The sequence below is a fragment of the Mollisia scopiformis genome (genome assembly GCF_001500285.1).
Source record: "Mollisia scopiformis unplaced genomic scaffold LY89scaffold_22, whole genome shotgun sequence".
Taxonomy (NCBI): Eukaryota; Fungi; Ascomycota; class Leotiomycetes; order Helotiales; family Mollisiaceae; genus Mollisia; species Mollisia scopiformis.
The window spans coordinates 536,938-563,073 of NW_017263602.1; the positions used below are offsets into that span (position 1 = coordinate 536,938).

The 26,136-nt window shown below is 47.4% G+C and overlaps 14 protein-coding genes across 14 annotated transcripts; 9 read left to right on the top strand and 5 right to left on the bottom strand.

Annotated features, from left to right (window-relative positions):
• Positions 1-3: 3 nt before the first annotated feature.
• Positions 4-1,775, top strand: LY89DRAFT_688483 (AhpC-TSA-domain-containing protein). The gene is made up of 3 exons (XM_018215715.1): positions 4-654; positions 870-1,136; positions 1,290-1,775. The coding sequence occupies exons 1-3, from the start codon at positions 336-338 to the stop codon at positions 1,508-1,510; spliced, it is 807 nt and encodes a 268-aa protein (XP_018066357.1). The 5' UTR covers positions 4-335; the 3' UTR covers positions 1,511-1,775.
• A 94-nt stretch (positions 1,776-1,869) lies between these two features.
• Positions 1,870-2,992, top strand: LY89DRAFT_624318 (21 kDa subunit of NADH dehydrogenase). Its single transcript, XM_018211043.1, has 3 exons — positions 1,870-2,145; positions 2,199-2,695; positions 2,755-2,992. Exons 1-3 carry the CDS (start codon positions 2,083-2,085, stop codon positions 2,777-2,779), a joined length of 585 nt encoding a protein of 194 aa, XP_018066358.1. The 5' UTR covers positions 1,870-2,082; the 3' UTR covers positions 2,780-2,992.
• A 712-nt stretch (positions 2,993-3,704) lies between these two features.
• LY89DRAFT_786152 (uncharacterized protein) lies at positions 3,705-6,080 on the top strand (the record flags this gene model as incomplete). The annotated part of the gene is made up of 2 exons (XM_018222955.1): positions 3,705-3,822; positions 3,892-6,080. 2 exons carry the CDS (start codon positions 3,705-3,707, stop codon positions 6,078-6,080), a joined length of 2,307 nt encoding a protein of 768 aa, XP_018066359.1.
• A 601-nt stretch (positions 6,081-6,681) lies between these two features.
• LY89DRAFT_673798 (uncharacterized protein) lies at positions 6,682-7,205 on the top strand (the record flags this gene model as incomplete). Its single annotated transcript, XM_018213390.1, has 2 exons — positions 6,682-6,747; positions 6,801-7,205. 2 exons carry the CDS (start codon positions 6,682-6,684, stop codon positions 7,203-7,205), a joined length of 471 nt encoding a protein of 156 aa, XP_018066360.1.
• A 235-nt stretch (positions 7,206-7,440) lies between these two features.
• Positions 7,441-9,321, bottom strand: LY89DRAFT_688485 (HhH-GPD superfamily base excision DNA repair protein). Its single transcript, XM_018215716.1, has 3 exons — positions 8,333-9,321; positions 7,810-8,282; positions 7,441-7,760 (listed from the first exon to the last, which is right to left on the bottom strand). The coding sequence occupies exons 1-3, from the start codon at positions 8,900-8,902 to the stop codon at positions 7,697-7,699; spliced, it is 1,107 nt and encodes a 368-aa protein (XP_018066361.1). The 5' UTR covers positions 8,903-9,321; the 3' UTR covers positions 7,441-7,696.
• Positions 9,322-9,608: 287 nt separating this feature from the next.
• On the top strand, positions 9,609-11,241 carry LY89DRAFT_593672 (glycosyltransferase family 62 protein; the record flags this gene model as incomplete). The annotated part of the gene is made up of 7 exons (XM_018209762.1): positions 9,609-9,781; positions 9,854-9,949; positions 10,098-10,636; positions 10,684-10,731; positions 10,781-10,861; positions 10,911-11,045; positions 11,093-11,241. 7 exons carry the CDS (start codon positions 9,609-9,611, stop codon positions 11,239-11,241), a joined length of 1,221 nt encoding a protein of 406 aa, XP_018066362.1.
• A 756-nt stretch (positions 11,242-11,997) lies between these two features.
• LY89DRAFT_688487 (14 kDa subunit of cytochrome bd ubiquinol oxidase) lies at positions 11,998-13,144 on the bottom strand. The gene is made up of 4 exons (XM_018215717.1): positions 12,875-13,144; positions 12,663-12,771; positions 12,558-12,611; positions 11,998-12,503 (listed from the first exon to the last, which is right to left on the bottom strand). The coding sequence occupies exons 1-4, from the start codon at positions 12,988-12,990 to the stop codon at positions 12,405-12,407; spliced, it is 378 nt and encodes a 125-aa protein (XP_018066363.1). The 5' UTR covers positions 12,991-13,144; the 3' UTR covers positions 11,998-12,404.
• A 664-nt stretch (positions 13,145-13,808) lies between these two features.
• Positions 13,809-15,073, top strand: LY89DRAFT_738635 (mitochondrial folate transporter-like protein/carrier; the record flags this gene model as incomplete). Its single annotated transcript, XM_018220392.1, has 2 exons — positions 13,809-14,268; positions 14,322-15,073. 2 exons carry the CDS (start codon positions 13,809-13,811, stop codon positions 15,071-15,073), a joined length of 1,212 nt encoding a protein of 403 aa, XP_018066364.1.
• Positions 15,074-15,260: 187 nt separating this feature from the next.
• Positions 15,261-15,995, bottom strand: LY89DRAFT_219200 (uncharacterized protein). The gene is made up of 2 exons (XM_018205925.1): positions 15,847-15,995; positions 15,261-15,768 (listed from the first exon to the last, which is right to left on the bottom strand). Exons 1-2 carry the CDS (start codon positions 15,874-15,876, stop codon positions 15,448-15,450), a joined length of 351 nt encoding a protein of 116 aa, XP_018066365.1. The 5' UTR covers positions 15,877-15,995; the 3' UTR covers positions 15,261-15,447.
• LY89DRAFT_653618 (ABC1 family protein-like protein) lies at positions 15,870-18,123 on the top strand. Its single transcript, XM_018212259.1, has 3 exons — positions 15,870-16,498; positions 16,545-16,695; positions 16,744-18,123. The coding sequence occupies exons 1-3, from the start codon at positions 16,161-16,163 to the stop codon at positions 18,025-18,027; spliced, it is 1,773 nt and encodes a 590-aa protein (XP_018066366.1). The 5' UTR covers positions 15,870-16,160; the 3' UTR covers positions 18,028-18,123.
• A 1,499-nt stretch (positions 18,124-19,622) lies between these two features.
• LY89DRAFT_786158 (uncharacterized protein) lies at positions 19,623-20,392 on the top strand (the record flags this gene model as incomplete). The annotated part of the gene is made up of 4 exons (XM_018222956.1): positions 19,623-19,695; positions 19,747-20,020; positions 20,073-20,135; positions 20,203-20,392. 4 exons carry the CDS (start codon positions 19,623-19,625, stop codon positions 20,369-20,371), a joined length of 579 nt encoding a protein of 192 aa, XP_018066367.1. The 3' UTR covers positions 20,372-20,392.
• A 408-nt stretch (positions 20,393-20,800) lies between these two features.
• On the top strand, positions 20,801-21,545 carry LY89DRAFT_738639 (uncharacterized protein; the record flags this gene model as incomplete). Its single annotated transcript, XM_018220393.1, has 3 exons — positions 20,801-20,873; positions 20,948-21,279; positions 21,345-21,545. The coding sequence occupies 3 exons, from the start codon at positions 20,801-20,803 to the stop codon at positions 21,543-21,545; spliced, it is 606 nt and encodes a 201-aa protein (XP_018066368.1).
• A 98-nt stretch (positions 21,546-21,643) lies between these two features.
• LY89DRAFT_688489 (amino acid transporter-like protein) lies at positions 21,644-23,548 on the bottom strand. Its single transcript, XM_018215718.1, has 3 exons — positions 22,563-23,548; positions 22,355-22,517; positions 21,644-22,305 (listed from the first exon to the last, which is right to left on the bottom strand). Exons 1-3 carry the CDS (start codon positions 23,421-23,423, stop codon positions 21,704-21,706), a joined length of 1,626 nt encoding a protein of 541 aa, XP_018066369.1. The 5' UTR covers positions 23,424-23,548; the 3' UTR covers positions 21,644-21,703.
• A 553-nt stretch (positions 23,549-24,101) lies between these two features.
• On the bottom strand, positions 24,102-26,106 carry LY89DRAFT_219329 (acid protease). The gene is made up of 4 exons (XM_018205926.1): positions 25,765-26,106; positions 25,329-25,709; positions 24,560-25,280; positions 24,102-24,509 (listed from the first exon to the last, which is right to left on the bottom strand). The coding sequence occupies exons 1-4, from the start codon at positions 25,951-25,953 to the stop codon at positions 24,130-24,132; spliced, it is 1,671 nt and encodes a 556-aa protein (XP_018066370.1). The 5' UTR covers positions 25,954-26,106; the 3' UTR covers positions 24,102-24,129.
• Between the last annotated feature and the right edge of the window lie 30 nt (positions 26,107-26,136).

The window sequence follows — 26,136 nt, forward strand, 5'->3', positions numbered from 1 at the left end:
GGGCGGTTCAGACATGCGGCAGCACCATCCTGCCCCCTGAGAGCTACCAAGCTTTGCGTAGCTGTGAGTATGAGGAGATTGCTCAGCTTATAGTTCAACGTCGTTCCATCATTTCCATCCTCCCTCCTGTGAATATCCAATCCTTCCACAGCTTCTCAACGCGTCAAATCTTGACAAAATTATCTGTCGCGTCGCGTAGACTTGAAATCAACCTCCATATCGCGACACAAGCCTCCGGCTTCGAGTAACTGCCGTTTATCTCCAACGCGCCAATCGTTGCGCCCAATTCGTCCACCCGACTACACACCTCACAATCCCCCGAATTACATCGCAAGATGCCTCCCGAGTTACGAAAGCGCAAGGCGCCTGCTGCTGAACCTGCTGCAGCTCCTCCTGCCAAAAAGAAGGGTCCTGTCGCAAAGGCCGTCGCAAAAGTCAAGGAAGTTATCGCGCCAAAGACCACCAAGACTGCTGCAGCTAAGACCAATGGAGATGCAAGCCAGAAGGTCGCTGTTGGAGAGACGATCGATCTTGAAGGCTTTGGGGGTGAGATCGAGACCAATGATGGTGTTAAGACAACATTGAAGAAATTGGTGGATGAGAGCCAGAGTGGGGTTGTTTTGTTCACCTATCCCAAGGCGAGCACACCAGGCTGTAAGTATCTCCCTTTGTTGTTACGATCGCACAGTTTTCATTCAAACTTCTTTTTGAAGTCCTCAAAATGGCCATACATTGCACGTAACTGCTCATGTTCATCGCTTCTGCATGGTGGCGTTGTCTGCTTCTCCCTTGCAGTACTTTCCGGCCAACACAAATGTAGACAAGCTTCAAGATGTGGATTCCAATGTACTAATACGTTTTAATTGCAGGCACGAACCAAGCATGCATGTTCCGTGACCAATATACTCCCCTCACTGCTACCGGATTTTCCATCTATGGATTGTCCAAAGACTCTCCCAAGGCCAATACTACCTTCAAGACAAAGCAGAATCTGCCATATCCTCTGCTCTGCGATACTAGCGCTACCCTCATCTCTGCAATTGGCTTGAAGAAGGCTCCTGCTAATACCACAAGAGGTGTATTTGTCATTGATAAGTCAGGAAAGGTTCTTGCTGCTGAACCAGGTTCTCCAGCCGGTAAGCACTTTATTTTATTTCTCTTCTCCAATGTTCGTCTAGGTCTGTCAGAGGTTGTAGCGTTTGTTCAAAGCAACTCATTGGATTGTTTTTAACCGTTTATTGCTGCTGGCACAATCTTGCATTGAATCTCTCACTGACTCGTTCACTCAGGAACTGTTGAAGTTGTCAAGAAGCTCGTTGAAGGAGGAGAAGCCACTACCGCAGCACCAGTTACTGAGGCTGTCGAAGAGCCAAAGACCGAGACAACCAATGGTGTCAACGGCACGAACGGTCTTACCAAGGAGGATACCGATAAGGCCGAAGTTGCTGCTGAAGTTGCTGACACTGCCGAGAAGCTTGATAGCAACGATGCCAAGCCTGTCGTAGCTTAACGACAATCGGACCAGTGCTCAATATGCGTGTGGGTTTTTCTACTTTCCATGTTACTTGAGCAAAAATGGGACATGGAGAATGGAAAAGCGTTGGAACTGAATCTGGGTTTTTATGGTTGTTGGCTCTTTTTTCTCCGCTGTTCTTAATAGTGAAGCAAATTATGGGGCGATGCAATCAGGAAAGCGTGTACACAAATTACATACTTTGTCTAATCTGCTGTTCATCTCATGAATGTGATTGTAACCGTATTGGAGAGATGGATACTAGACTGTACAAGGTCGACTGCTGGTACTCTTACAGTCTGTGAACAACACTTCGGTTTCTTCACAAGCTATCAGACATGACTTACATCTTTGACCTTCGAACAACATTCAGCTGAAAGTTTTCGTGCGATACCTGGTCTTGTCTGCATTTCCACCCTTGAGCCTCAAATACTAGCGCTGATTGCGGTTAAACCTCGGCGACTTTCAGAACTGCTTCAACGAACGACGAGCACCACCAAACCGACATCTCCCTCAAGCTTCCTCTGCCACAACCAGTCAATTGACCTCTGGTCGCCCCGAAGCTCACCATGTCCTCTCACACAGCAGCAAAAGCTGCACAAGCCGTCAACCGCGTCGTCGCAGTCAACAAAGTAAGCTCCTTCAACCCACCTCACCTCACCACTCCCTCTGACAGCAGCTGCAGAAATACACAGTCCAATCCACCGGTATCTGGGAACGAATTCGCCGCCTTCTAGCCGTCGACCCTACTCGCAGCAATGGCGTGCCACTCAACCCTCAATTCCGCAACCCACCCCCAGGCTCCAACGACCCCTTCTCGTTCATCGACCCCGTCACCATCCCGGCTGGCGATATCGCCGAGAACCCATACTGGAAACGCGATGCTCGTCGCTCGTACCCTCGATTATCTACCGTTACACAAGGAGATGCTGTTGGACTGTTGAGCTTAGGATCCCAAAGTCACCCTAAGAAGGAATTGATCGGGGAGGCCGGAACGAAGGAGTTGGTTGCTGTCAAGGAAGAGGGAGAGATGGGGCTGGCGAGTTATTTTGGAAAGGTGGGGAAAGAGGGCACGTTGGCTGCGTTGGGCACCGATGGGTTACCGCCGTTGCCTTCAGGTGCGAGTTTGAAGGCTGGGGCGGATAAGTATCATTTGACGGCAGAGAATGCGTATCCTGAGCAGTAAGTACTCTTGGTTCTTTGATGGTAAAGAGTTAGAGTGGTGACTAACGTGATTGTAGATACCCGTGTCGGACGTTTCAATAGAGGGTGGAGAGATAGGTTCGCGAGTTGTACATATTAGAATGGATTGCATGTCAAAATGCCAAGTAGTCCAGTTTGCACAGCACTTTCGTACGAGTGTTTTGTTTTCATTTTTTTTGGGATTTCTGAGCAAATCATCTGCAAAGCTAAGTTGGGCTCACTCTTACACTGATTCTCACTTTAGAGAATTGTATTTTGCAAAGATTTTAAGCTAAGTCAGAAGCTTGTTATGTCGCAAGTGGATCATCTTTTAATTCTGCCCATGCTGCTAATATAGGAATTATAGGAATCAGAGATTCCGTGTCTTAATTACGATCCCTGGTTTGTAGTGTTGCCCAAGAGGAAGAACTTGATATTGGTGAGCAGACATTTATGTGCGAGGCTGCACTGATTCATTAGCTCATGCAATGATATTAACCCGGCTTGATTTACCGAGTCAGACATCGCCTTGGGATGCCTCTCAAGTGGGCTGGAATCTCACTGCCCTAGCCGGCGAGAATGTAGAACTCAGTACACAGGTTTCGCATCAGAAGGTAGCAAGCTACGCACATCGAATTCGTACTTTCGCTGTGCCTCCAAAAGGGCACAGAAACCCAACTTCTAATTAAATTCCGTTCTGAGCTCAATTTGAATATTGGAATTGGCAGAATGCTCTTTCCTGTTCTTGGTCTGCCTCGCAAGCCACAACATGCAAGTGCCGGGATAGTGATCAACCCCACGATAGCGGGGCGTGACCTTCATACCTCACCTCCAAGCTTGTCGACTTTTCTTCATTGTTCATTTATTTTCTCAGACTGACAGCTACCAAAGGACGTCCCACTCTAACAAGAATCTCATACCTCTACACATATCGCTACGGTTCAACCAGCATCTCGAACATAGGCATGAGCGCATCCACAGCCTCGTCACCAGCCGGCTCACAATAGCTATGTCCTTCGGCTATGCCATCGGCGACTTCGCCACCTTGGCTGGCATAGCACTCGATATCGTACAAAATACTCGTAAAGCATGCGGCGCTCACGACAATTTGACCAGAGAAGTCAATAGTTTGCACATCGTCCTCAACAGGCTCCAGCATTAGGTCTCCAAGCCCAACTCGCTGTTGAGCAGCGAAGAAGACAGTCGAAGAGATGAGTTAGCTACATTGGCTCAGGACTGTCGACATGTCCTGAGAGTTTTGTCGCAGATTCTTGAGAAATATAACGCGTTGTCTGATGAGAAGAGAAGTGTGACTAAGTTATGGCAACGAGTCAGGTTTGGGAATGGGGAGATGCAGGATTTGGGGAAGATAAGGTCTGAGTTGGCGACGTATACACAAGCTATTACGCTGTTTCTGAATATGTTGACCGTTGGGTCACAAGGAAAGGTGGAGAAGTTCATGGACACCCAGGGGAAGGATACAATGGAGCTCAAGCGCTCTCTGAACTGGATTACGGCAAAGATGCAGGCTAGCGAAAGCCACGAGGAGAAATCAATACTCACTTCTTACTCAGAGGACGACAAGCTTGTTTGGAAAGCTTTTAGAAGAGAATTGGTCCAAGAAGGGTTTTCAAGTCGTTCGCTGGGAAGACATAAGGACATCATAAAGCAGTACATTCTAGAGCTAGGAACGAGAGGGCTCTTGGACGAGACGCTTTATCCTGAGTCACAGACTACTGTTGAGAGTGAGAGCGCTGAACTGAGCGCCGAAGAACCATCAACGGTGTCTTTCGAACATACCGATTTCGATGCCCTTGATCCTAGCTCTGACGACACTTCCGAAGCGACAGCATCTGCTATCGAGGACAATGATTCCGATGCAGAAGTATCCCAGCAAGAGGTCAAGTTGACGACACAAGAAAACTCAAACCAGGACGACGTCCTCGACACAGAAGAGCAAGAGTATGACAGCGACTCTTCTTCTCAATCTACTTCTAGCTACGATGGTCCGAATATCCACTTAAATGACATTCAAACGGATGTAGGAATAGTACAGGATGACTTGCCCAGCAACAGCCTTACTTCTCAAACAATACAGCCTACAGAAAAAGAAGCAGTGGAAGGATCTGGGAATAATTATAGTGCGTCCGTGGAGGACATCAAAGACGAGGACTTAATACAAGGTGCTCATCCCAACTGTTCAACAGAATATATTCATAGCCATACGCCCTCTCCCCCGGATAGACTTATCCATAAACGACCCAGTCCCGAAGGTCCAGATGCACGCACCAGCCATATTCCAAAGGACCGAAGAGGAGAATCCCCAAATCGTCATGAAGAGCAACCAGAGCTCAAATATGACCCTATCAGTGACCGGTTGCCACTGGAGGATGCGTCGAACTTTCGCTCTGAATTCCAGGGTCTCCCGAAGAATCTCAACTTTTCTCACCCAGAGATGAAATCAGTCACACGTCGCTTCAAGAATCCATCGAAGACAAAGAATAAGCGCACCAATAAAAACTTCGCGAAGATTTCAGATAAAGATCCATCGGTACGCTCCTCAGACCCTAACAACTCCGTTCCTAAACCTCTGGCAGAGCAGGTTGCGTCACTGGTCCACGAATTTTCTAGCTTGGCCTCCAAACACGCCTCGGAGCAATCTTTGGAAACCGTTCCACGTTGGACCGAGATAGATGCAGGTTCTTGGCTGGATCCAAAAGAACTACCCTTTTTTGAGTGGCCGTTGAACACAAGCAGGCAATTGGAGAGACTGTTGATGTCTCAAGTGAAGCAAATGATCGATAATCACTTACTGTGGTTGGATGAGAGGTTGTATAAGATCACAGTGGAGGACTGCACGATATATAGCTTTGGGGCGGAACTCGCGCAAGAAGCTATGAAGCAGATGATGGACAACAGAAAAGACATGAAGGCTATAGCGTATACCATAGGCTCACATCAAAGTTCACTAATAGATCAAGAAGAGAAGAGTGCGAAGATACGTATCAATAGGAGAATCCTCGATGCGGCGAGCTACGAAAGAAAGGCAGACGGGATGTATTCATTTGCTCTGTCCCAACCACCGGTAAGTGGTATGATTATGCTGGAGATAATGAATGGTGGACTCGTGGAAAAACTTACTCAACAAGAGCGGGAACGCAACGCAAGAGCGAGAAGTCTTTTCAGGTTGTATCATGCGTTTGCGAAGAAGCTTCTTGTATATGCAAGGTACAATTGCGATAGGCAGTTGTTTATCTTCGAAGAAGTCAGATCCTTAGCAAGAGCGAACCTTTTCGGGAAAGCACCCGGACAGCTGTTGTTGAAATTTAAGAGGGAGAAAGGCGTTTGGATAGGCGATCAGTACTTTTCCAATGATAAGGAATGAATAGTGACTTGACTTGGCACTGCGTCCTTGTCCTACCACATTGTACTCTGCCCTAGCATATGATAACAAAGGGAGAAAAAATACATCGCTATGTTTGCTAGAACGAGATCCTTAAGACAACAAGTTTCATTCACCGAGTGTTGTCCAGAGACATTCATGGCAGGAGAGGCACGCTTACTAGGCACTAAATCAACAATGCCAGGTGGGCGAGACACTGAAACACGAGGAGCAGGTAAAGACTTATAGTTGAATTAATCCGGTGTGTAAATATCTCAGTAAATTTCCTTGGAATCAGATAGTCAATGCTCTTGAACACTTGCGGAAGAGTTGCGTAAAGCTGGTGCTCAAAAAATGTCCCACCTGGATTCAGAATTTGTTGCATACTAATCTCATGGGTATCCAGCTGAGTGCCCGACTGTTTTCCTGACATTAAGATCTGACACTTGTCTTTTTTGTTGCCCATCTCTTGATCGGGTCTTCAAAAGCGAGCCATCAAAGCAAGGGATTCACTTTTCAACATCTCCTGACCTTCGACCTTCCTTGCGATCTTCTCAACACAAAATTCGACACTTCGCGCAAACAACAGTAGTGAAATCCCAAGATGTCCAACCCCAAGAAGCGCAAACCTACCGCCAGCTCAGGAATCGGCTTCAGAGGCAGATCCGACGTACGTCCAACCCTCCCTTCCCGCACCAAACCACTAACCAACCAATCACACAGCCCGAGTACCCTCTGGACTACATGGAAGGCGACGAAAACCACAGTTCAGCCTTCCTCGGACTCCAAGACATGCAGCAAGAAATGTACAACGACATCAGGAAATCGTTCATCGGCGAAGAAGAGAAGAAGTTCTATAAGAGATGGACGAAGAAGGAGAAAGAGGAGATGCGACATGAGGCCAAGCTGGATTTAGAGGAGGAGAATAGACGGATTTTGGAGGAGTTGAAGGTTAAGTTGGAGGCGGATGTTGGGGCGAAGTATGCGGAGGAGTTGCAGAAGATGAAGGATTTGTTGGAGAGGGAAGAGGAGAGGAGTGAGAGGTTGGAGGGGGAGTTGAGGAAGTTGAGGGAGGAGTGTCGGAAGCATACTGCTGCTAGGACTTCTTCGACTTTGGAGGGCTTTTGAGGATTGTGTTTAGGAGAGGTGGGGGTGGTGGTATGATAATCGCTAGTATTTAGATTTGTATGTTTGCATTTGTATGGTTGAGGCATCAATGGAAACTAAAAATAAAAACCACTGTGTACAAGTTAATACCATTGAAGAGGACTACGCGTCACAGGAGTAAATAACAGATCTCAAATTTCATACGAGAACATCCCAAATTTGAGGACTCGAGAAATTTCAGGGCAAGACATTAAGTGTCGGTACGCTTTGGCAACTGAAGGAACGAGTTCAATACACGTCCCTTACTTACATCGCGGTAACTAAGCACAATGCATTGCAGAGCGAGGTTGGGATGTTACTCGAACAGGAATGCTTTTCATAAGAAACCAACCCAGAAAATGGTAGAGTTTACAGTCCACTACCCGCAATATTCTTTCATTTCTTAGATTGTAATCCGAAATTCCTACATGTATCAATCCATGCTTGTGCACAAGTGCGATGGACAGTCTGGCCTAGCCTTGAAGAGTGCTGATGTCGACATCTTCAACTCGCCACATCAACCACATGAATAAACTTCTATAAATCGCAATTAGTTCAACTCACTTGGATATGTTGTCCCTCCTACCTGTAAGGCCTGAACTTCTCTGCGATCTCTTCCATTTCTTTCTCACTCATGTACTTCCACTTGCCTCCCTTTCCCTTCAACTTATTGACATCTCTTCCCATGAATGCAGCCATACCTCTTTGAACACCCAAGTCCCCAGTTGAGAAGACATCCATCCTCTTGAGTCCAAAGCAAGCGAACATTTCCACGCTCCACTTTCCAAGTCCTCTGACCTTGATCAAAGCCTCTAGAACTTCTTCGTATGAAGCATTGAACAACATCTCAGTTGTCAGCTCGTTAGAGTGGAACTTCTCTGCAAGACCAAGGATATATTCTGCTTTGCGTTGAGAAAGTCCAGCAGTTCGTAGGACCTCAATGGTACTACCACACACCTGGGAAGGTGTTGGGAAGACGTGCTGCGAGGCATCTGACTTATCTGTGTTAAATAGAGCAACGAACTTGGCTCTGATGCTCCTTGCTGCCGCTCCAGAGACCTAGAACAGATGTCAGTGCATCAAGACATGAATGTCGCCAGAGGACCCACCTGCTGAGAGATAATCCCACTTGCTAAACTTCTGAAAGGGTCAATCTCCTCAGCTAGTCCCTCTGGTGAGAAGACATGACAATGCTCCTGCTCGATTACAGGCTTCAACTTTGGATCCGCCTTGAGGAGATGGGCTATTGCCTCGTCAAGAATCTTGCCAGTAGTCTGAACACTAGCTTTCTTGGAAGGTGATATCTGATCGACTGGCTTACTTGCTACCAGTCGATGAGTCTCTGGTGTTACCAGGGCGGCATTAGTACCGTTGGGAACAGCAAGTCGGTTAATGGGAGGCGGAGTAGTGTTATCAATATCTCCTGAACTGTAGGGCATTGACATCAAACCAATAGCTGTTGGAGTTGGAGTGATGGGCGGAATTGGTTTTGAAGCCTTCTTTCTTTTTGGCGTTGATGGACTGCCATTGGTCTTTGGTTCTGTGATTTCTGGAGCAACCTTTCTTTTCTTGCTGATATTCGCCACCTTGGGTGGCGTAGACCCGTTTTCTGAGGGTTTGGGATCCTCTTTGATAGCCGAAGATACTGCGCTCAGACGAGCTGACCGTCGAGACGACATTGTGTATGTATGTGATAGGACTGACGGGAGTGAAGGAATGATGGCAGAGTTCTTTCTGAATGACAAGTACCGCTGCAGCCTAAAAGTCAAGGAGCTGATGGAAGCCGTTGCTGTTATGGACGAATCCAACGTCTGAGAAAAGGGTTTAGCTTAACTATTCGAAAAAGCTATGAAACCCAAGAATAATGTTCATTGAAGAGGGATCACGGTAATTGGTGAATTTGAAAGCAGGATAGACGTGATGACTGCTTAGTAGTACATCACGTGCGAGACCCCTTTTGACTGGGAAGCTTCAACTGACCTGAAACGGCTTGTAGACGGTTGACGCTTTATGCCGAGCCTTTTGGTACAACTTGACAGGAACCCAAGCGTAGTCTTAAGTGAGCTCGGAAAACTACGACTGTAATTGCTTTGTATGGAGTGCAGCTCTAGAAACAATGTGATTGGAAAGTCGAGTCGAGCTCCAAGAACTATCAGCCTCGCTAATGAGAGGCTTGGCGTTTTTGGCATGAGCGTCCAGCGGCGACGAAAATAGCACCCTACTCGCGATCTCACTTCTTCAATCATCACGTCCCAGCTGCAACTCGCGACACAAGCCAGCACATCTCTCGACAACGATCCTCGGCCGCGCACCTAGCTTCACAGGTCGAATTGATAGCATACCTTCATCTGGTGGTGTTGAGGCCACGGGGGTTCCGTCGTAACGATGCTTCTCCCTAAAGGTGGAGTTACGTGGAAATCAGCGAAGGCTTCTCTCCCACCAACGAGAGCGATATGGGTATTCCTCACACGGACACGGTTTCTATTATGTGTAGCCCTAGCGGGCATAGTTTTATTACTATGGAGAGGGGTGAGCACATCAGCATCCGAAATGCAAAGGTCAGAACTCCTTTTCGTGATACTTCTGCGAAGTATCTATCTCGACTGCTGATTACTTACACCAGCTTGCAGATTCTATTGCTGGGGACCTTCGAAACCCCCGATGCAGATGACAGCGAACGAGGCAGTAGATTGGAACGCGCATTTGCAAACACCCGTCATATTCAAGTACGTTCAATTCTGCCATTGTGTTGGGAGCCGAGCTCTTTGAGACAATCTTCGGGAGCCAATTATCGAAGAAGATGTGTTTCAACTCCTCCGATGAGCTCCTCAGCTTTGGCATCTCTGTCAAAATTGTCTTCTGATTTGTCTATAGCCACCATGAGCCTTTGGTGATAAATGAATCCTCGATTAAGCGTGTCGACCTCAACCCTATACTCTCGACACCTAAGGCTGTATCAAACGAAGAACGTGTACTTATCCTTACACCCTTACGAGATGCCGCTCCCTACCTACCAAAGTATTTCGACTTACTCTCCGAATTGACATATCCTCATCATCTGATTGACCTTGGCTTTTTGGTTGGCGATTGCACCGATGATACTCTTGCTGTACTCTCGGCAGAATTGGCAAGGATACAAAAGACCACAGATACACTGAGCGAGCCTTTCAACAGTGCTTTGATTATCGAGAAAGACTTCGGTATCGTCACTGCCCAAAATGTTGAGGAACGACATGGCTTCAAGGCACAAGCGCCAAGAAGAAAGAATATGGCTAGAGCCCGAAACTATCTCCTTACTTCTGCCTTGAAGCCTGAACATTCCTGGGTGTATTGGAGAGATGTGGATATCGTGGACAGTCCCAAGAAGATCCTCGAGGATTTTGTTGCCCATGATCGAGATATAATTGTTCCTAGTAGGTTACACAATGTCGGACTTGACAGTCTTTACTGATTTTGGCAGATGTTTGGTTCCACCGATACAAGGATGGGAAGGACATTGAAGGCAGATGTGGGTAGAACTTCAGTGTTGTATCCGAAATGTGCTAATTATGCTATAGTTGACTACAATTCGTGGATTGAATCTGACAAGGCTCTTCGATTGGCGTCTACTCTCAAGAAGGACGATATTATCGTTGAAGGTATGGAAATTGGAGATACCATGCAGAGCTTTTTCTAACAGGCCTACAGGCTACAAGGAATATGATACTGGCCGAACATATATGGCAAAGATGGGAGATTGGCGCCAGAATAAGGACGAGGAAATCAACCTCGATGGTATTGGGGGAGTAAACATCGTTGTTAAAGGGGATGTGCACAGATCTGGTATGTTAATAAACTCAAAAATCATCCAGCCGGGCTAACATTCATAGGCATCAACTTCCCATGCTATGCCTTTGAGAACCAAGCAGAAACCGAAGGGTTTGCCAAGATGGCAAAGCGAGCAGGATATGAAGTAATTGGCCTACCGAATTACGTTGTATGGCACATAGACACAGAGGAGAAGCCAGGCAATGCGTAATGAGGATGATACATTGTACACGCAGTCAGAGAAGAGAGGTCCTCGACCATGTTTTTACGCATATACGGAGTTCAGTGAGACAGCGCTCAAGCCCTTCCATTTGGTTTGGAATTGGAAGTATGTTGAGACATACATATGAAGAAAGAGAAAAGCGACAGTCAAGACAGCAACATCACGACTGAAGCACCGCACACAGCCTTGGACCATGATCTTCGATTCTCTTACTCTCTACCTCTTCTGATGGAAAGCCAAATCTGCGTGGGGGCGTGTGTTCTGTCTTTGTCTTTCTTGTGTTTGAGGCGGGGGACGGGAGTTGAGGGTTTTCCAATTTTGGGCCTACTACTACTGCATCTTTTCAGCAGGGAGAGAGAGATGGGGTTTGAGACGTTGATCTGGTGGCCGGATCACGTTTGTTTGTAAAGGCCAACCACCAGTGGCTGATTCGAGGCGAACTGTATAGAATGATTTTCTTTTCCGTTCTTCTTTGCTGCTCATGATAATGGGGTGGGAAATGCTCACGGCTATGGGAGTGAGCGCTGTGTATGGATAGGTTCGGGAAGTAATATGAAGCATATGGTCATCTAAAATTTCAATGTGAAATGAAGCTTGTCTGGTGTAAATCGTTGCTTCCTCAAGCAAGTAACATTTTGCTCTTGGATCATACTGATAAAATATACAAATAGACCTACAACTTTTGCGTGGAAAAGGTATTTAGATTCAAGCTCAGTAATCAATTTACGTATCCCAACTAGGACTTGTTGCTTACTTAATTTCTGAAATAACTAACCAGGAAAGTACATCGGGGGACATAGGTCTTGACAAGGGAATATTTGAGCCACAGCAGTTGTGACATATCCCACCTGAATTCCACTTCCAACTCGTTCGTGAAAAAGGTGGGCGGTCCTATCAGTGTATAAAGCCAGACTAGATCTGCAGGCACACTTATTAGAGTATCTAATAGATGAGATGGCTTTGACTCTCCAGCGATTGGTTGAGTCTTAAGACGATCCAATAGAGCAAATCACTCGTGATGAAATCATAATCTCGGTTTTGTGAGTTGTTAATTCGATTCGTCCTCATATACATACAGCCTTGACATCAACGATGCCTCTAAAGTGCCCCTCGAACCCTTGCTTCATTGTACATTTCCCCCCTACTATTGTCTATGCCTTTCGCTTGTTGAGCGACAACGACTCCAAATCATCACGCTCCTTTGCCTCAGCCTCAATTTCTCTGATAATGGGTGATAGGTATTCGACATCCTAATAATTCATAGTGAGCGGGTGTCCCGGTAAGAGTTGTGGTCTGATAATTACCTCCTCTGGCTTGGTCTGTTGCTCCTTAGGCAGCAGTTGGTGAGCGAGAGAGGCCTGCAGAGCGATCAGTCTATACTTTTGCCTTCACTATGCTTCGGTCTATACCTGGAAAGCTCTTCGCAGACGGAAGACCCGATCGTAAGCTTCCTTCGGGGGAAGACGCTTGAGAGCAAGGAGGACAGTCTCGGACTCTTCAGGGATCAAATCATCGGCTCTGTACACCATAATAAATTAGCAAATGTATTTTTCCAGTCCATGTCCGTCGCAGGAGCCAATTGAGTTGGCAATGCCTCTCGCGGACTTCCAGGAGTCCCTACCTCAGTCCCAACTTCCTGTATCCTGCAGCATTGGCGTACCAGCTGGCCAATGGCTTCATGAACCTACTCAGCCATGGTCGTTTGACGATGTAGTTCACGAGAGATGGTTGAGACATGTTGCTGTCGTGAGGTGGACTTGAATGAAGCTCTCAGATGTGCTCCGGAACGAAATCGTCGTCGAGCTCACTCTTGATAGCCCGATTTTTGGCAGCTTATGTAAATTCACGTGCCCTTACTCTGAAGAACCTTGGAAGGTTCGGCGATGCAAGAGGAAAGGAAAGGCGGGTGGAAAAGAGAGAAGCGCCAAACAAGATCCTTGTAATTGCTTCAACAATGAGGCGTTCCCCCACTCTGATGCTCCCATCAAGTTTCCATGAACTTTGATTCCGTACACCCAGAAACACCCATACACCCATAAGCCTTAGAGGAGCACATGACGGCTTCTAAACTCTGTTTTTTGCAGCTCGCATCTAAACTCTAACTCAATCAAGTCACATCAGGGTCCTTTCGTCCAGTTTCTTTTTCCAGCTTCGGTCTAGTTAGTGAGATTTTTGTGCGCCCCCGTCGCAAGCGATTACCAGGCTTGTGAGAGAGCAGAGCTACTTCCCGAATACCCACTCTCTATCATAACCACCGGATCCGGAAAACCTCAACATCCCCTTCACATCCGCTCTTCTTTCAACCTCAACTTCATCGTGTGCTCCAGGTCAGTCGTCAATGGCCTTGGATAATCGTTAGCAGTGTCACTGGCGTGCTGCGTGGGAATCTTCCCCGCACACCGGGACACGAGATTGGGAACAAGAGACCGGCGATAGTGACCCAAGAGCTTGTCTGCTTACTCGCATTACCCTTCGCAGAACGGCCTCCGGAAGCAGCGTTTCTCTACTGCCGTGGCCGAAAAAGCTAGCATCCTTTCACGCCGAATACTTATACAATGTCGCATGAACGCAGCACGCCAACTTCTCCCGGATCTCAGGAATTCGCTTCCTCGCCGACGTCAGCTCAACCTTTCACGAGGAAGCCGATGAGCTTCCAGAGAAATAGCAATGGACCGATTACACCTTTTGAGAACTGGTGTAGGGGGAGGTCGGACGATAGCTTCGCAGCATTGGCTGGGGCTACAGCTGGGTTCACATCAGGAATCGTCACTTGCCCTTTGGACGTAATTAAGACGAAGTTGCAGGCTCAGGGAGGATTCAGAGCTCAGACGAGCGCCCCTTTGGCGCACCCCGTATACTCAGGAATGGTGGGGACAGCGAGAATCATATGGCGTGAAGAGGGTCTTCGTGGGATGTATCGTGGGCTCGGTCCCATCATATTAGGATATCTGCCTACCTGGGCAGTATATTTCACTGTGTACGGGAAGTCGAAAGTCTTTTTTGGAAAACGATTTGGTATGTTTGGGCAGCACATTCCCCCACTACGAATTCCCATTAATCTTTTGCAGAAAATAAGAATCTCGTCAATTTCTGGTCTTCGATTATAGGAGGAGCATGTTCGACCATGATCACGAACCCAATCTGGGTGATCAAGACCCGTTTGATGTCACAAGTGAGCAGAAAGTCAACTTTGCCAGGCGGAAGACCACCATGGCACTACAAATCCACACTGGATGCTGCTAGGAAGATGTATCGAACGGAGGGACTTCTATCTTTCTATTCAGGGCTTACGCCCGCACTTCTTGGCTTGACTCATGTCGCTGTACAGTTTCCAACATATGAGTTCCTGAAGACAAAGTTCACTGGACAAGGCATGGGCAAGTCGAAAGCGGGGGATGATAGTACCCATTGGATCGGAGTATTTTCGGCGAGTGTTCTCAGCAAGGTGATGGCCAGCTCTGCGACATATCCCCATGAAGTAATCAGGACAAGATTACAAACCCAACAAAGAACCGCGATGCCATCATCAACGTCAGAGTATGCAACCTTTCGAGGAGGCATTGAAGGATCTACAGTTCACAACCCGGCGAATATCATTGCTAAGAGCAAGTCGGTGTTACCAAGGTATAAAGGTGTTGTTACGACGTTTAAGACGATCCTGAGGGAAGAAGGGTGGAGGGCGTTCTATGCTGGGATGGGCACCAACATGATGCGTGCAGTCCCAGCTGCGACTACGACAATTCTAACGTACGAATTTGTGATGAAGCAGTTGAATCATGGGAGGGAAGAGGGAAGACGGAAATCGGATCTCCTAACTTGAGAACACGAGAAAGCGAGGTGCTGTTGATGATATGTATAGATCTCTTCAAGCAATGTTTTAGGGGTTGATAACAATGGGGAACAACTGCATATTGCTTTTCGGCGTTTGTTATGGACTCTAGGTAGAGTCTCATCAGGTCCGGGATCCCGCGTTTCTTTGAGGGGAGATAGCATCATGGATAGCAGTGTGGGATATACCTGATCGTCGTCACCTTGGTCTGGGAGGGGAGGTGATGTTGTAGTTATAGAATGGAGATGTGCCAATACGGTTTTGACTCCAAGCTATTCCACTCGTGGCTATTTTGCCCGTATACGTTCAAGATTTTGAACTTTGTCAAACGCCAACCCAATGCAAGTCTTGATCCCGCTTTTCCATCATCCTCTACCCTTGCCTGTCCGCTCTCTCAACACTCTCTCTGCGTCTGTCTCCTCAATCACCTTACTCTCCTCGCCCTTCCCTTTCCTCCTCTCTTCTCTACCAGCCTGTAAGGTTCCCACTAACTCTCCAACCGTGCCTTCCTTCACAGGACTCTCCAACACGCCATGCCGTCTCAGACTCTCATTATGCCAATTGATCTGCCCGCCATCTGCTTCTCGATGTCTCTGCGCATTACGCTTTGCAGCTTGAATCGAGGTTCGAGAATACACGAACAGCAGCGTAGCCATTGTGAATGCGGCTACGGGAGCTACAATTGTCTGTTTGTCTCAGCATCAGCTTTATGCATACATTGAGGGGCAGCAAGATAGATTGCTTGGATTGGAGAGTCAACGTACCTTTGCATTGATATTGAATTTCGGAGGCATTTTGTAGAGTGCTACATAATCAAGCACCAGAATCCAAAATTGAGGGGAAGCTCAGCAAGCTCCGAAGCTTGATGTTTCGAGGCTGAAAGTCAAGCTCGGATTCGGGGGCTAGAAACAGGGATCTTTACCTGTGAGCCGACATCATCGGTCTGAGGGATCGACATTTTTCTTGAGGAAATTGTCCGGCTCCACCCAACATTCACTTTTCAACCAGAAATGAGAGACAGAGAGATGATTGTATTATAGATGTACCCAGAATAATCTCTGGGTAGTCTTTGATTGCAATGATGAAGAGCTTTGGTTTTAATGTGGCTATTGCCCCTGCGAGGACGCTTTCGAGACCGGCGACTGGATCGAGGGATTGGACTTGTAGGAGGTGTTTGGTGCAGTCGCAGAGCGTGAGAGAAACGAGGCAAGTGAGGGGATTTGCGAGCAGGCGTTATAGCTATGGAAAAGGGCAGACAAAGTCGAAGGGAAGGCCGAGAGGAAGAGTTCTGATGGCTGCTGCTGGAACGGGATTGGGAGCTACGGTGTTAGCTTTTCCAGACGATATTAAACACACTTATGAGTCTATTCAGAGGGCTGGAGCGGTGGTTAGTACGTTGGCTATCTCGATCAATGAGTGAGTGGCTTCGGAGAGGTGTTGAGCATGAGCTGATTGCGAGCAGTTATCGAGTTACATTAAATCAAAATGAGAAGACTGAAGGTGAAGGAGAACAAGACACAGCTATCAAAGCATGTCATAAGAGGTGTGCCGAGAGGACTTTGAAAGTGCTGGAGTACAATGGTGGTATCTTTATAAAACTGGGACAACATCTAGTAAGTGGTGAAAATGTTGAGAAACTTTACAAATACTGACGAGAATAGAGTGCCATGAACTACCTTTTACCTGTCGAATGGACAACGACCTTCATCCCCTTACAAGATAGATGCCCCGTCTCCTCGATCGAATCAATAGAAGCCATGTTCAAGCAGGATACGGGAGAGGAGATATCAAACTACTTCTCAGAATTCGAGCCCGAACCAATAGGTGCCGCTTCGCTTGCACAAGTACATCTTGCAACTGTCAAGGAAACAGGACAACGAGTGGCTGTGAAGGTTCAACATCCATCATTGCAAGAATGGGCAACTTTGGATCTAGCCTTGACACGCTTCACATTCTCAACATTGAAGAGATTCTTCCCGGAATATGATCTGGAATGGCTGTCCAAGGAAATGGAATACTCATTACCACAAGAGTTGGATTTCGTTTTGGAGGGAGAAAATGCCTTGAGAGCGAAAGAATACTTTTCACACATACCAGAACTACCTCTGGTGATTCCAGATGTCATATGGGCCAAGAAACGAATTCTGGTCATGGAAAATGTTTCAGGTCACAGACCAGACGACCTCGAGTTCCTTGATGCAAATGGCATTGATCGAGACGAGGTCTCAGCAGCACTGGCACGAATCTTCAATGAAATGATCTTCGGCACAGATGCCCCACTACATTGTGATCCTCATGGAGGCAATATTGCCATTCGGAAGAACACACAAAGACGGGGCTGCAACTTCGACGTTGTACTATACGATCACGGCTTGTACCGCGATATTCCTATGGACCTTCGAAGGTCTTATGCTAAGATGTGGCTAGCAGTCATTGACGCCGATGAAGCTCGAATGCGGAAATATGCAAAAGAAGTCGCTGGTATTAACGATGAGCAATTCCCTCTCTTTGCCTCAGCGATCACAGGAAGAGACTACTCTGTCTTGACGAAAGACGTCTCGATGGCTCGATCCATGGAAGAAAAGAAGAATATCAATCAAGCATTAGGAGAAGGCATGTTGCAACAATTAGTGCAACTGCTAGGCCAAGTTCCTAGGATCATACTATTGATTTTGAAGACTAATGACTTAACGCGGAGTCTTGACGAGAACCTGCAAACAAGACAAGGACCAGTGAGAACATTCCTGATCTTAGCGAGATATTGCTCCAGGACGGTATTCGAAGAACAAGTTGAAGAGCTGAAGAAGAGAGGCAGTCTTTTATGGCCGAGGAACATCATAGGATTGCTTGGAGCTTGGTGGGGATTCTTCAGGGTGGAAGTCAAGCTTGAGGCATTCGAGTTCTGGTTGGCCGTCAAGAGAGGCTGGCATGATGTCGTGGGTTGAGGATGAGGTTGTGAGAATTGTATATATTTGTTGGAAAGCGTGCATAGATAGATAGAAGCTAGACCTGTCAATATACCACAAACGCCCTTTGCCCCCTTCCTTGCTTTATCGTTAGCGTATTTGCAATTCCTCAGTTCTGTTTAGAATTATCACTCTCGCCAAGTCTATTTAGCGGTTTGATAGCTGTTCTGATTGCTGTAGCTATAAGTATACTCGTAAGTATAGTTAAGTTGGCTTCAAACTAAAGAAGTTACTTGCACGTTGCAGTCCTTCCACTATTCTGATAATTATACATATAAGCAAACCTATAAGTATCGCTATTTTGGCTTAATGCTATAAGGATTACATGTTGTTGGGTTACTTCAATAGCTATTCCAATATCTTAACCTACGCTCTTCACTTAAACTCTTTACTAGTCCTAATTTGGAAATAACGCAACTTCGCGACATGCAACGAAACAATACCGTCAAGCACTTTGCTCTTTGCTAGGCCTGATTGGGGTTTAACGCACTTTTGCGACGTGCAACAAAACCGTTTCTTGCAAAGTAATTGGTTCAAAGCCAGTTATGAGACCTGCACTTTTTCTGGTCGCTTAGCTATGTCAATAAGGATAGCTAGCTTAGTTGTATCGCAATCTCTCTTCACTATCCTATTGTCTATAGCTTAAACCTGGTTATTGACAAAGTTCTTCAGCCTTGCTACTCTTTTGCTACGAAAATTATTGCTACTCTGCTGTTTTTCAAAGGTCATAGACGGCAGGAGAATAGGTAAGCATCGTGGGGGAAATAGTGAGCCACTTTCAGTACCAGAGTCCCGGACAAGAAGTGCAAACTTTAAATTTATGTCCAGCTGTTTTCTAGCACTTCACATGCTCCAAGTTGCTTTACGATGTCACTTCTCTAGACTATCGGGTGAGCTCAGCAACGTGAATCTGATGAAAGGCGCTACCGCAGCTTTTGGTTATGAATAAACATATTAAAGGAATATCTTCAATGCAAATTGAAACGTCGTCCTTGCTTTCTAGAAGTAAGGAGTGTTGAGAAGCTCGCTTGCTTTAATATCAGTGTGCCCTTTTCATAACGTATTGCTGTAACGACAAGTCAAGTTTTAGATTTCGAGGGGAGGAGAAGTTAAGACAGAACGAAAGGTTCAAGAAGAATAAAGTTTCGTTGCTTATACGTATGCCTTGAAGATTATGTGCCATTATTGTAAAGTCCTAAGAGCGTAGAGCCGATGTTCACTGGCTAGTGAAGGCTTTGACAGAGCCAACCGAGATGCTCTCCTGTTCTGCAGTCAGGCTGCGACTTAAGTCCATTAAGCCTTAGCCACGTTCCCGAATCTGCCTGTTTACAAAGTGTTCAGAGTGCTGTTTCATAAATTCACCAGATTGATTCTTACTTCAGTTGGAAATCCGTTTCCTATGACATAACTTCTTCTAAAATTAAATTCTAATGTTGAATTTATACTCCACCAAGTACTTCCATCTCGGCTAGCACCTCTCGAACTTACAACCCATCCAACTCCTCGACTTCTCCATCCTTCACGTCGATTCCACCAAACAAGATCGCAACAATTGTTGCGCCACCCAGCTCAAGATGTGTATCGACACCATCTTCACCTATGACTACTGCACCAAAGTCGAAATCCGCCACCGCATCTGCACCTTCTGTACGTCTCCCCCCTTCTACACCTTCAACATCACTAATTCCTTCTCCCTAGTCATCGACCACACGCACCGCCAACTCGATTGTCAACCCTGTCCCAACCTCGTCCAAAAGTTCGAGCGCTATCCCAACAAACGCTGCGAATGCAAGGTCAACGGCAAGAGATGCATTCGCCGTAACTTGGCGCTGGAGAACGACGGCAATCACCACTGGACTTTTGAGGCCGATGACAGGAATGGGAAGTGGAGCAAGCCGGACTCACCTGAGAAGCCGAGGTTTATGGATCAGGAGGAGGCGAGGGTTACTCCCCAGAAGCCTGCTAAGAAGCAGTTAGTTTTCCTCCTCTTGTTATGGTTCTGTGACTTTGCTGACTGGGAGCAGAAAGAGAGGTCGATTTAGCGATGGCGATGGCGAGGTGGATGTGGGCTCTGGACGTCTTTCTAGGTAAGATTCTAGATTTTGGTGATTGGGAGGATCAAGTTGCGCTTTCTTTGCTAACACTACAATATAGATCTAGGTCACTCAATAATCTGCTCGACCTTGAGCTAGATGATGATATTCCGCAAGGTTCTGATAAACAACGTTCTGACAGAAGTTCTGATGGAAGCCCGGTCAATCGCAAGTCGAAGGACGTCAAGATTAAGGAGGAACCTCTTTCGGATGAGGAGATGATTGATTAAGCCGTGGTAGGACAGTCGGGTCTCTCTGTCATTGTACATAATAGTAGCAGCCTCAAACTGAGGAGCGAGGTGGAATTTCAAATATCAATGTCGAAATTCATCCCATGACTTACAACATTTGAGTGCCTGTCTTGAACTCGGACTTTGAAAGTGATGTAGCCCATAACACGCGACGCTAAGAGCATTTTCTTCTTCTTTCAACAACGCGTTTCTTCTACACGTACACATCGCAAGACCTCTTCAAGCGCAAGCTCGCACGTACAGCCTTACGCACTTCTCAAATACAACCCGTCTCTCTTCTCAAGACTTTTTCTAAAAGGAAGTTAGCACAGCCTTGCGCTCTTCCCAACTACATACCCAAAAAACCCTCTTCATCCATCTATCCAAACACCCATTCTCTTCCCCACCACAAGCAAAAAACAGCCGACCATGTGCGTCGAAACAATCCAAACCTTCACAACCTGCCACTGCACCATCCACCGCCACAACATCTGCGAATCCCGTTCGTCTCCTCTCTCCTCCCCTCCCTTCCCTCCTCCCCTCTTCCCCTCTTTCCCTCCCCACTAACTCTCTCAGACATATCCCTCACCCACCGCCAACTCACCACCACCCCCTGCCCCTCCCTTACCACCCGCTACGTACAAACCACCCCCACAACATCCCTCACCCACGGCCCCCTCGGCTGCGCCTCTCCAACCCACTGTCCGGGCACCACGCAGGAACTCTACCATTTCGACAACGGACAGGCGAAGAGAAAGGAGCGCATCGTCGCGTTCGCGGAGCTGAGGGGTGTGGATGAGCGGGCAAGATGCTGGGATGGGAGGTTGAGGGAGGGGTGGAGGCATGGGTGTGGGATGGGGCGTGGGTGGGATGGGGGGAGGGAAGGGGGGAGTTGGAGGCATTTGAGTGTATGTTTTTCTCTCTTAGTCTTTTGAGGGAGGTTTGGGGGCACTGGCTAATGTTTGGGGGATAGGGTGTCGATTTGCAGGTTGGCAAGAGGGCGGTAGCGAAGGATGTGAAGGGCAAGAGGGAGGAGGATGAGGATGAGTATGATGAGGAATGGTCTGAGTATGGAAGAAAGGAGAACGTAAAGGTTCCGAAGATCAAGGTTGAGGAGGTGGATGATGGTTCGGAACTTGCTAGAGTTTTGGAGGACGTTGATATGGAGTCTTAATTTCTTAGACGACTTGAGAGAGAACAAGGCAGGAGAAATGAGAAGTTGGGCAAGGGCAACAAAATCACAGAACGAGACAAAGCAGAGCAGAGCACGAAGCAATGAATCATGACCTTTGTATCCTACATTCTAAATGCAATTTTCTAGACTTTTACCGTCTACCTGCACTGCGAGACCGTCCCTTCATTACTGATAATTTTCGCCACCGCCTGCACCAAACTGATGCCCATAACCAGGACTCCAAACACCACACAAGTGATGGCTGGTATCGTCTTCCAACTCTTGGTACTAAGTTTCAGATAGCAAAGAGGAGGTAAGATGTAAGCCAAAGCACAAGCACTGGTAGCGCCAATGAGCTCAAACACAGCGCCAAGATCGCACGTCACGAGACTGAGCGTCATCGCACTGACGACTAGGGAGGTGGAGAAGATGAGATGGAGATTCATGTTGAAGGGTTCGTTGGGGAACCAGTAGTTGAACATTACTTCGCGACAGACGAAGGCTTCGAGGGGCAGGGTGGTAAGCATGTTGAGGCCGAAACAGAGACGGGCGATGTTGACCATTGTGTTGTCGGTGGGGAAGTTGTTTAGGACGTTGCCTTGGGTAAGGGAGCCGAAGGTTAGGAAGCCGGCAAGAGCCATCAGGAGACATGCTAGCATGGAGATTCCAGTACTCCAGTGGGTTACTCTGGAGAAACGGTCAATGGTGGGAGTTTGGAGTGAACCGTAGATGAGGAGTGAATTATGGTGACACACGAAGGCTAGAGACAGTTAGTTATAGATCACAAGTTAAACTTAGGAGGAAAGTACCAAATGATATGACGCCAATGGCTTGGAAGACGCCATTATTTATTGTCAACAGAGGTGTGGTGAAATCGCCTCGATCCTCCTTGGCCACGAAGAACCCTTGCGTTACAACAGTAAAAAGAATAATCATCATACTGATCAATGCCAGCGTACTTGCTTTAGCCAGCTAAGTCGAGTCAGCCAAAATCTCAAACTTATAAACCAAGCATACCTTTGCAATATCTCTGTACAAGCTTAAAGGATAGCTTATACCCAGAATAAAAACCACAATAACAGCCTTTCTATTTGCCAACAGACCCAACACCGGTATATCCTCTAGCCCAGGCCATATAGCAGACATGACATGCGGAATCGTATCCCCCACAATAATCCCAAAAGCCACCATCCCCCCAAACGCAAACGCCCACTGCGCAACACTAATAGCAATCAGCCCCGTCCGCCCAAAACAATGCTCGACCGTCCCCTGAAAACTATCCCGCCCACTCAACTTGCTATTAACGACAATAAGCCGGATCGTCCAGTCTACCGTCACGGTCAAGACGAGCAGCAGTATGATCCCCGTCAGCAACCCCGCCTGCCTAAAGGCATACGGCTGTCCAATAATGCCCGCCCCGATGATCGAGTTCGCCATATTCATAAACGCAGACCGCAGACCAGATTTCGGCCGCGAGCGCTCGCGTTCCGCCCACTCGTGCACATCTTCGTCTCCCCAGGGACTATTAGCCACCGTTACGGAAGGAGCCTCGATGCCCGTCAGGAGGGGCACAGTCTGCGGTCTCTGATCGCGACGGCCGGAGCGCGGCGAATCGACGTAGGGCGGAGGAGCATCATCGTCGTCTTCTCCAGTTTCGAGGGCTGGCGGGAGGTCGAACCGGACTCTGTTGGGCGTTCGTGGGGTTCGAGGTTCGGGGACGGGAGGAGAGCTTGGACCGGGGTGGACGACGAGGTCTTCCTCGCCCTCATCGTCTGAGGAGGAATCAGCTCTAGAGAGGAGACCGCGGTCTTCTTCGTTTGCGGGATGACCAGGAGGCTCGCCATCCTTGTGGGCGGTGGTTGTTCTGCCCTTGGCCATTGAATTATCGCGGAAGCATGGTGTTGTGCAGGGCGAGGTGAGATTGAAAGCTTAGATGTGGTCTTGTTCCGAGAGAGGATCCATGCAAGCTCGCTTACAGTAAGAACGGAGGCTGAGCGCTATTTCTGGACATCGGTTTTCAGGGTCCTCTATATTGCTTTTGAGATGCACTCTATTTCCTACGTGGAAATCTGGGGAACGTCCCATGGCGCAATATACGAAGGCAGATCATGGAGCATTAATGGGCATTATCATAGCTCAAATTTTCTGCACAATATGTACTTACTCTGAAAACAATAAAAAACGTCAAGAACGAGAAATATTATAATGCAATGGAACAGCACATTTGCACAGTCAATTGGCGGTCAATTATTCTTTTGTACGTGACCTCTATGTACAGGACGGCTTAATGCCTTTTGTTGAAATTATGGCCATGGACTTGACCTTTTTGAAGAGCCTCCCACGCAATGCAGATGCAATTCGCTAAGTACAATTCAACTCCAGCCGTATGCTTTTTTATTTTTACAATATGCAATATGGTACACTTCTTATCCAGTCGACGACGTAGTGATGGACTTGCAAAAGCGAGAGCGATGCTTTCATTTCTGAAAGCGCATGGGTATCGAAACAGATGTAAAGAGAGGTCGTAATTAGGCACGGAGGTGCGTTTTTGATGAGAAGGATTCGGGGAAACGCCTAGTGGCATTCAGGTAATCAGGGCAAGGAGAAGACCGAGACAAGCGGCATATAGACTGGAACGAACTCTCAGACCAGAATTCTTTGTCGCAGTCGGTGAAGCGGCAGCAGTGGTTTGAGCCACAGCAGTGCCCGAATTGGAGGTTTCCTGGCCGTTAAGACCTGGAGAAGCTGCGCTCGAAGTTGGAGTCGTGCCACCGGAAGTAGCTGAGACCAGTGTCGAGCCAGTAAAGGTAGCGGAGGTGCCAGTGGCCACAGTTCCTGGAAGAGGCCCGTTAGAATCCGTAGTGCTTAGAGTTCCAGCAGTTGAGCTTGGCATACCAGTGGAAGCGATTGTCGCCGCCGATGTGGTGGTACTGGCAGTAGCAGCTGCTGTCTTCTGGGCGAAGCCTATGTAAAGTCAATACATGTACACCCAATTTACCGTGGACTTTGCTCACCAACTCTGCTCTGGTCCGCATCAAACACCGCATACACATTCTTCAAGAAAGTATCTCCCAGCAGCCAATTTCCGCTTACAATATCATGACCGTATATATTGCTGGTACACACTCCACTGGACGGTGGAGAAACCCAATCCTTTGAAGAAACAGGGAACGCAGTCGATCCAAACGTAAATGTGACACTGGTAGTAGTCGTGCAAGGTACATGCCAAGTAACATTGTCAGTGGTCGTGGCGCCAGGGATGACTGCATGGAATATCGCAGCATCGTCTGGGCTGCAAAAGATGAACGAAGTTCCAGTATCGATATAGGCCAACTTGGTAGTAATGCCAGCTTCTGTGGTTCCAAATCCTGCGTTTGCCATTGGGATCGACCAGAATCCTCCACCAATGGAAGACACAGCTGTGTAGCTCAAATCTCCGGTAAATCTTGTGGTATCAACTGCCCCAAAGTTGATCTCTCCCGTATTGGGACCATCCGATGCTCTATTCAAGCTCATTCCGAAGATGTTTGACTTGAGGGCTTTGGAGGCGATAAGACTGTCTATATAGCTTGGATTGTCAGACTTGCCCAATGACAAACCTAGGATGCCGTCCATTGGGAAGTTATTGAAGTCATTTGAAGTCATATTGACAACACCGAGAGTAATGGGGAGCTTCAGTCCAGCTAACGTAAGATCGTCTGTTCCTGTTGTACCACTTACAGAGCCGGATCCATACTACATAAAATTAGTTGTGTTTTTGGGGGGGCTCTTTGGAATACATACCTGAACGGCAAAGGATTCACCAAGAGCCTTGTACGTGCTAGAGGTTGTCGGATTGTAGAGATCATGGATGGTGCATGGACCTGAGTTGCAAGTTGAACCCATCACCCAGCTTGAATCCGCACCCGTGTCCAGAAGCAAGTAGACTGGTGTGTTGGTCGAACCCAATTGTACTTGTGCGAAGTACGAGTAGTCGGTACCATCTTGGTCGATACCAGCGCTGCTTGCTTGAGTTGGAGTAGCAGCTGGCATGATTGAATATGTGTTGGTTCTCTTCGCAATGCGGACTGGGGCATTTTCGTTCTTGACTGGACTACCACGGTTATACTTTCTCTTCAATTGCTCTCCTAGATGTCGAATTCGGTTGACGGAAGCTTCATCGGTCTGTGTAATCACCTGGTCAGTCTTATAAGCTTTACTTGTAGAAACTTTGACATACCTCTGGAAGTCTCTGAGCAATCTTCAAAGTCAATCCATTACCACGTCCCACAATTTGGCCTTCGTCAGAATCCTTAGCCTCAACACAATTATGGGTTTCTGCGCAGCGATAGTCCGGGTACCAAGGGTAGAACGCTGAAGCGGTGGTTGCCAGTGCAATCAAGCCCAGGAGGATAGTGAAAGCCCGCATGGTGCTCTAATGCAATTTTAATTGTCTCTGGTTTTGCTTGGGGCGAAGATCGAAGATTCGTAAAGCTACACGGTGTAGAGCTCTGATAGGAAGGGTTCTTGTAGATCGAGGGTACAGGCAAAAGGCAATCGCTCGAAGTTCTTAGAGTTTCGCACTCGTCGCAAGAGGCAGTAATTATTGGAA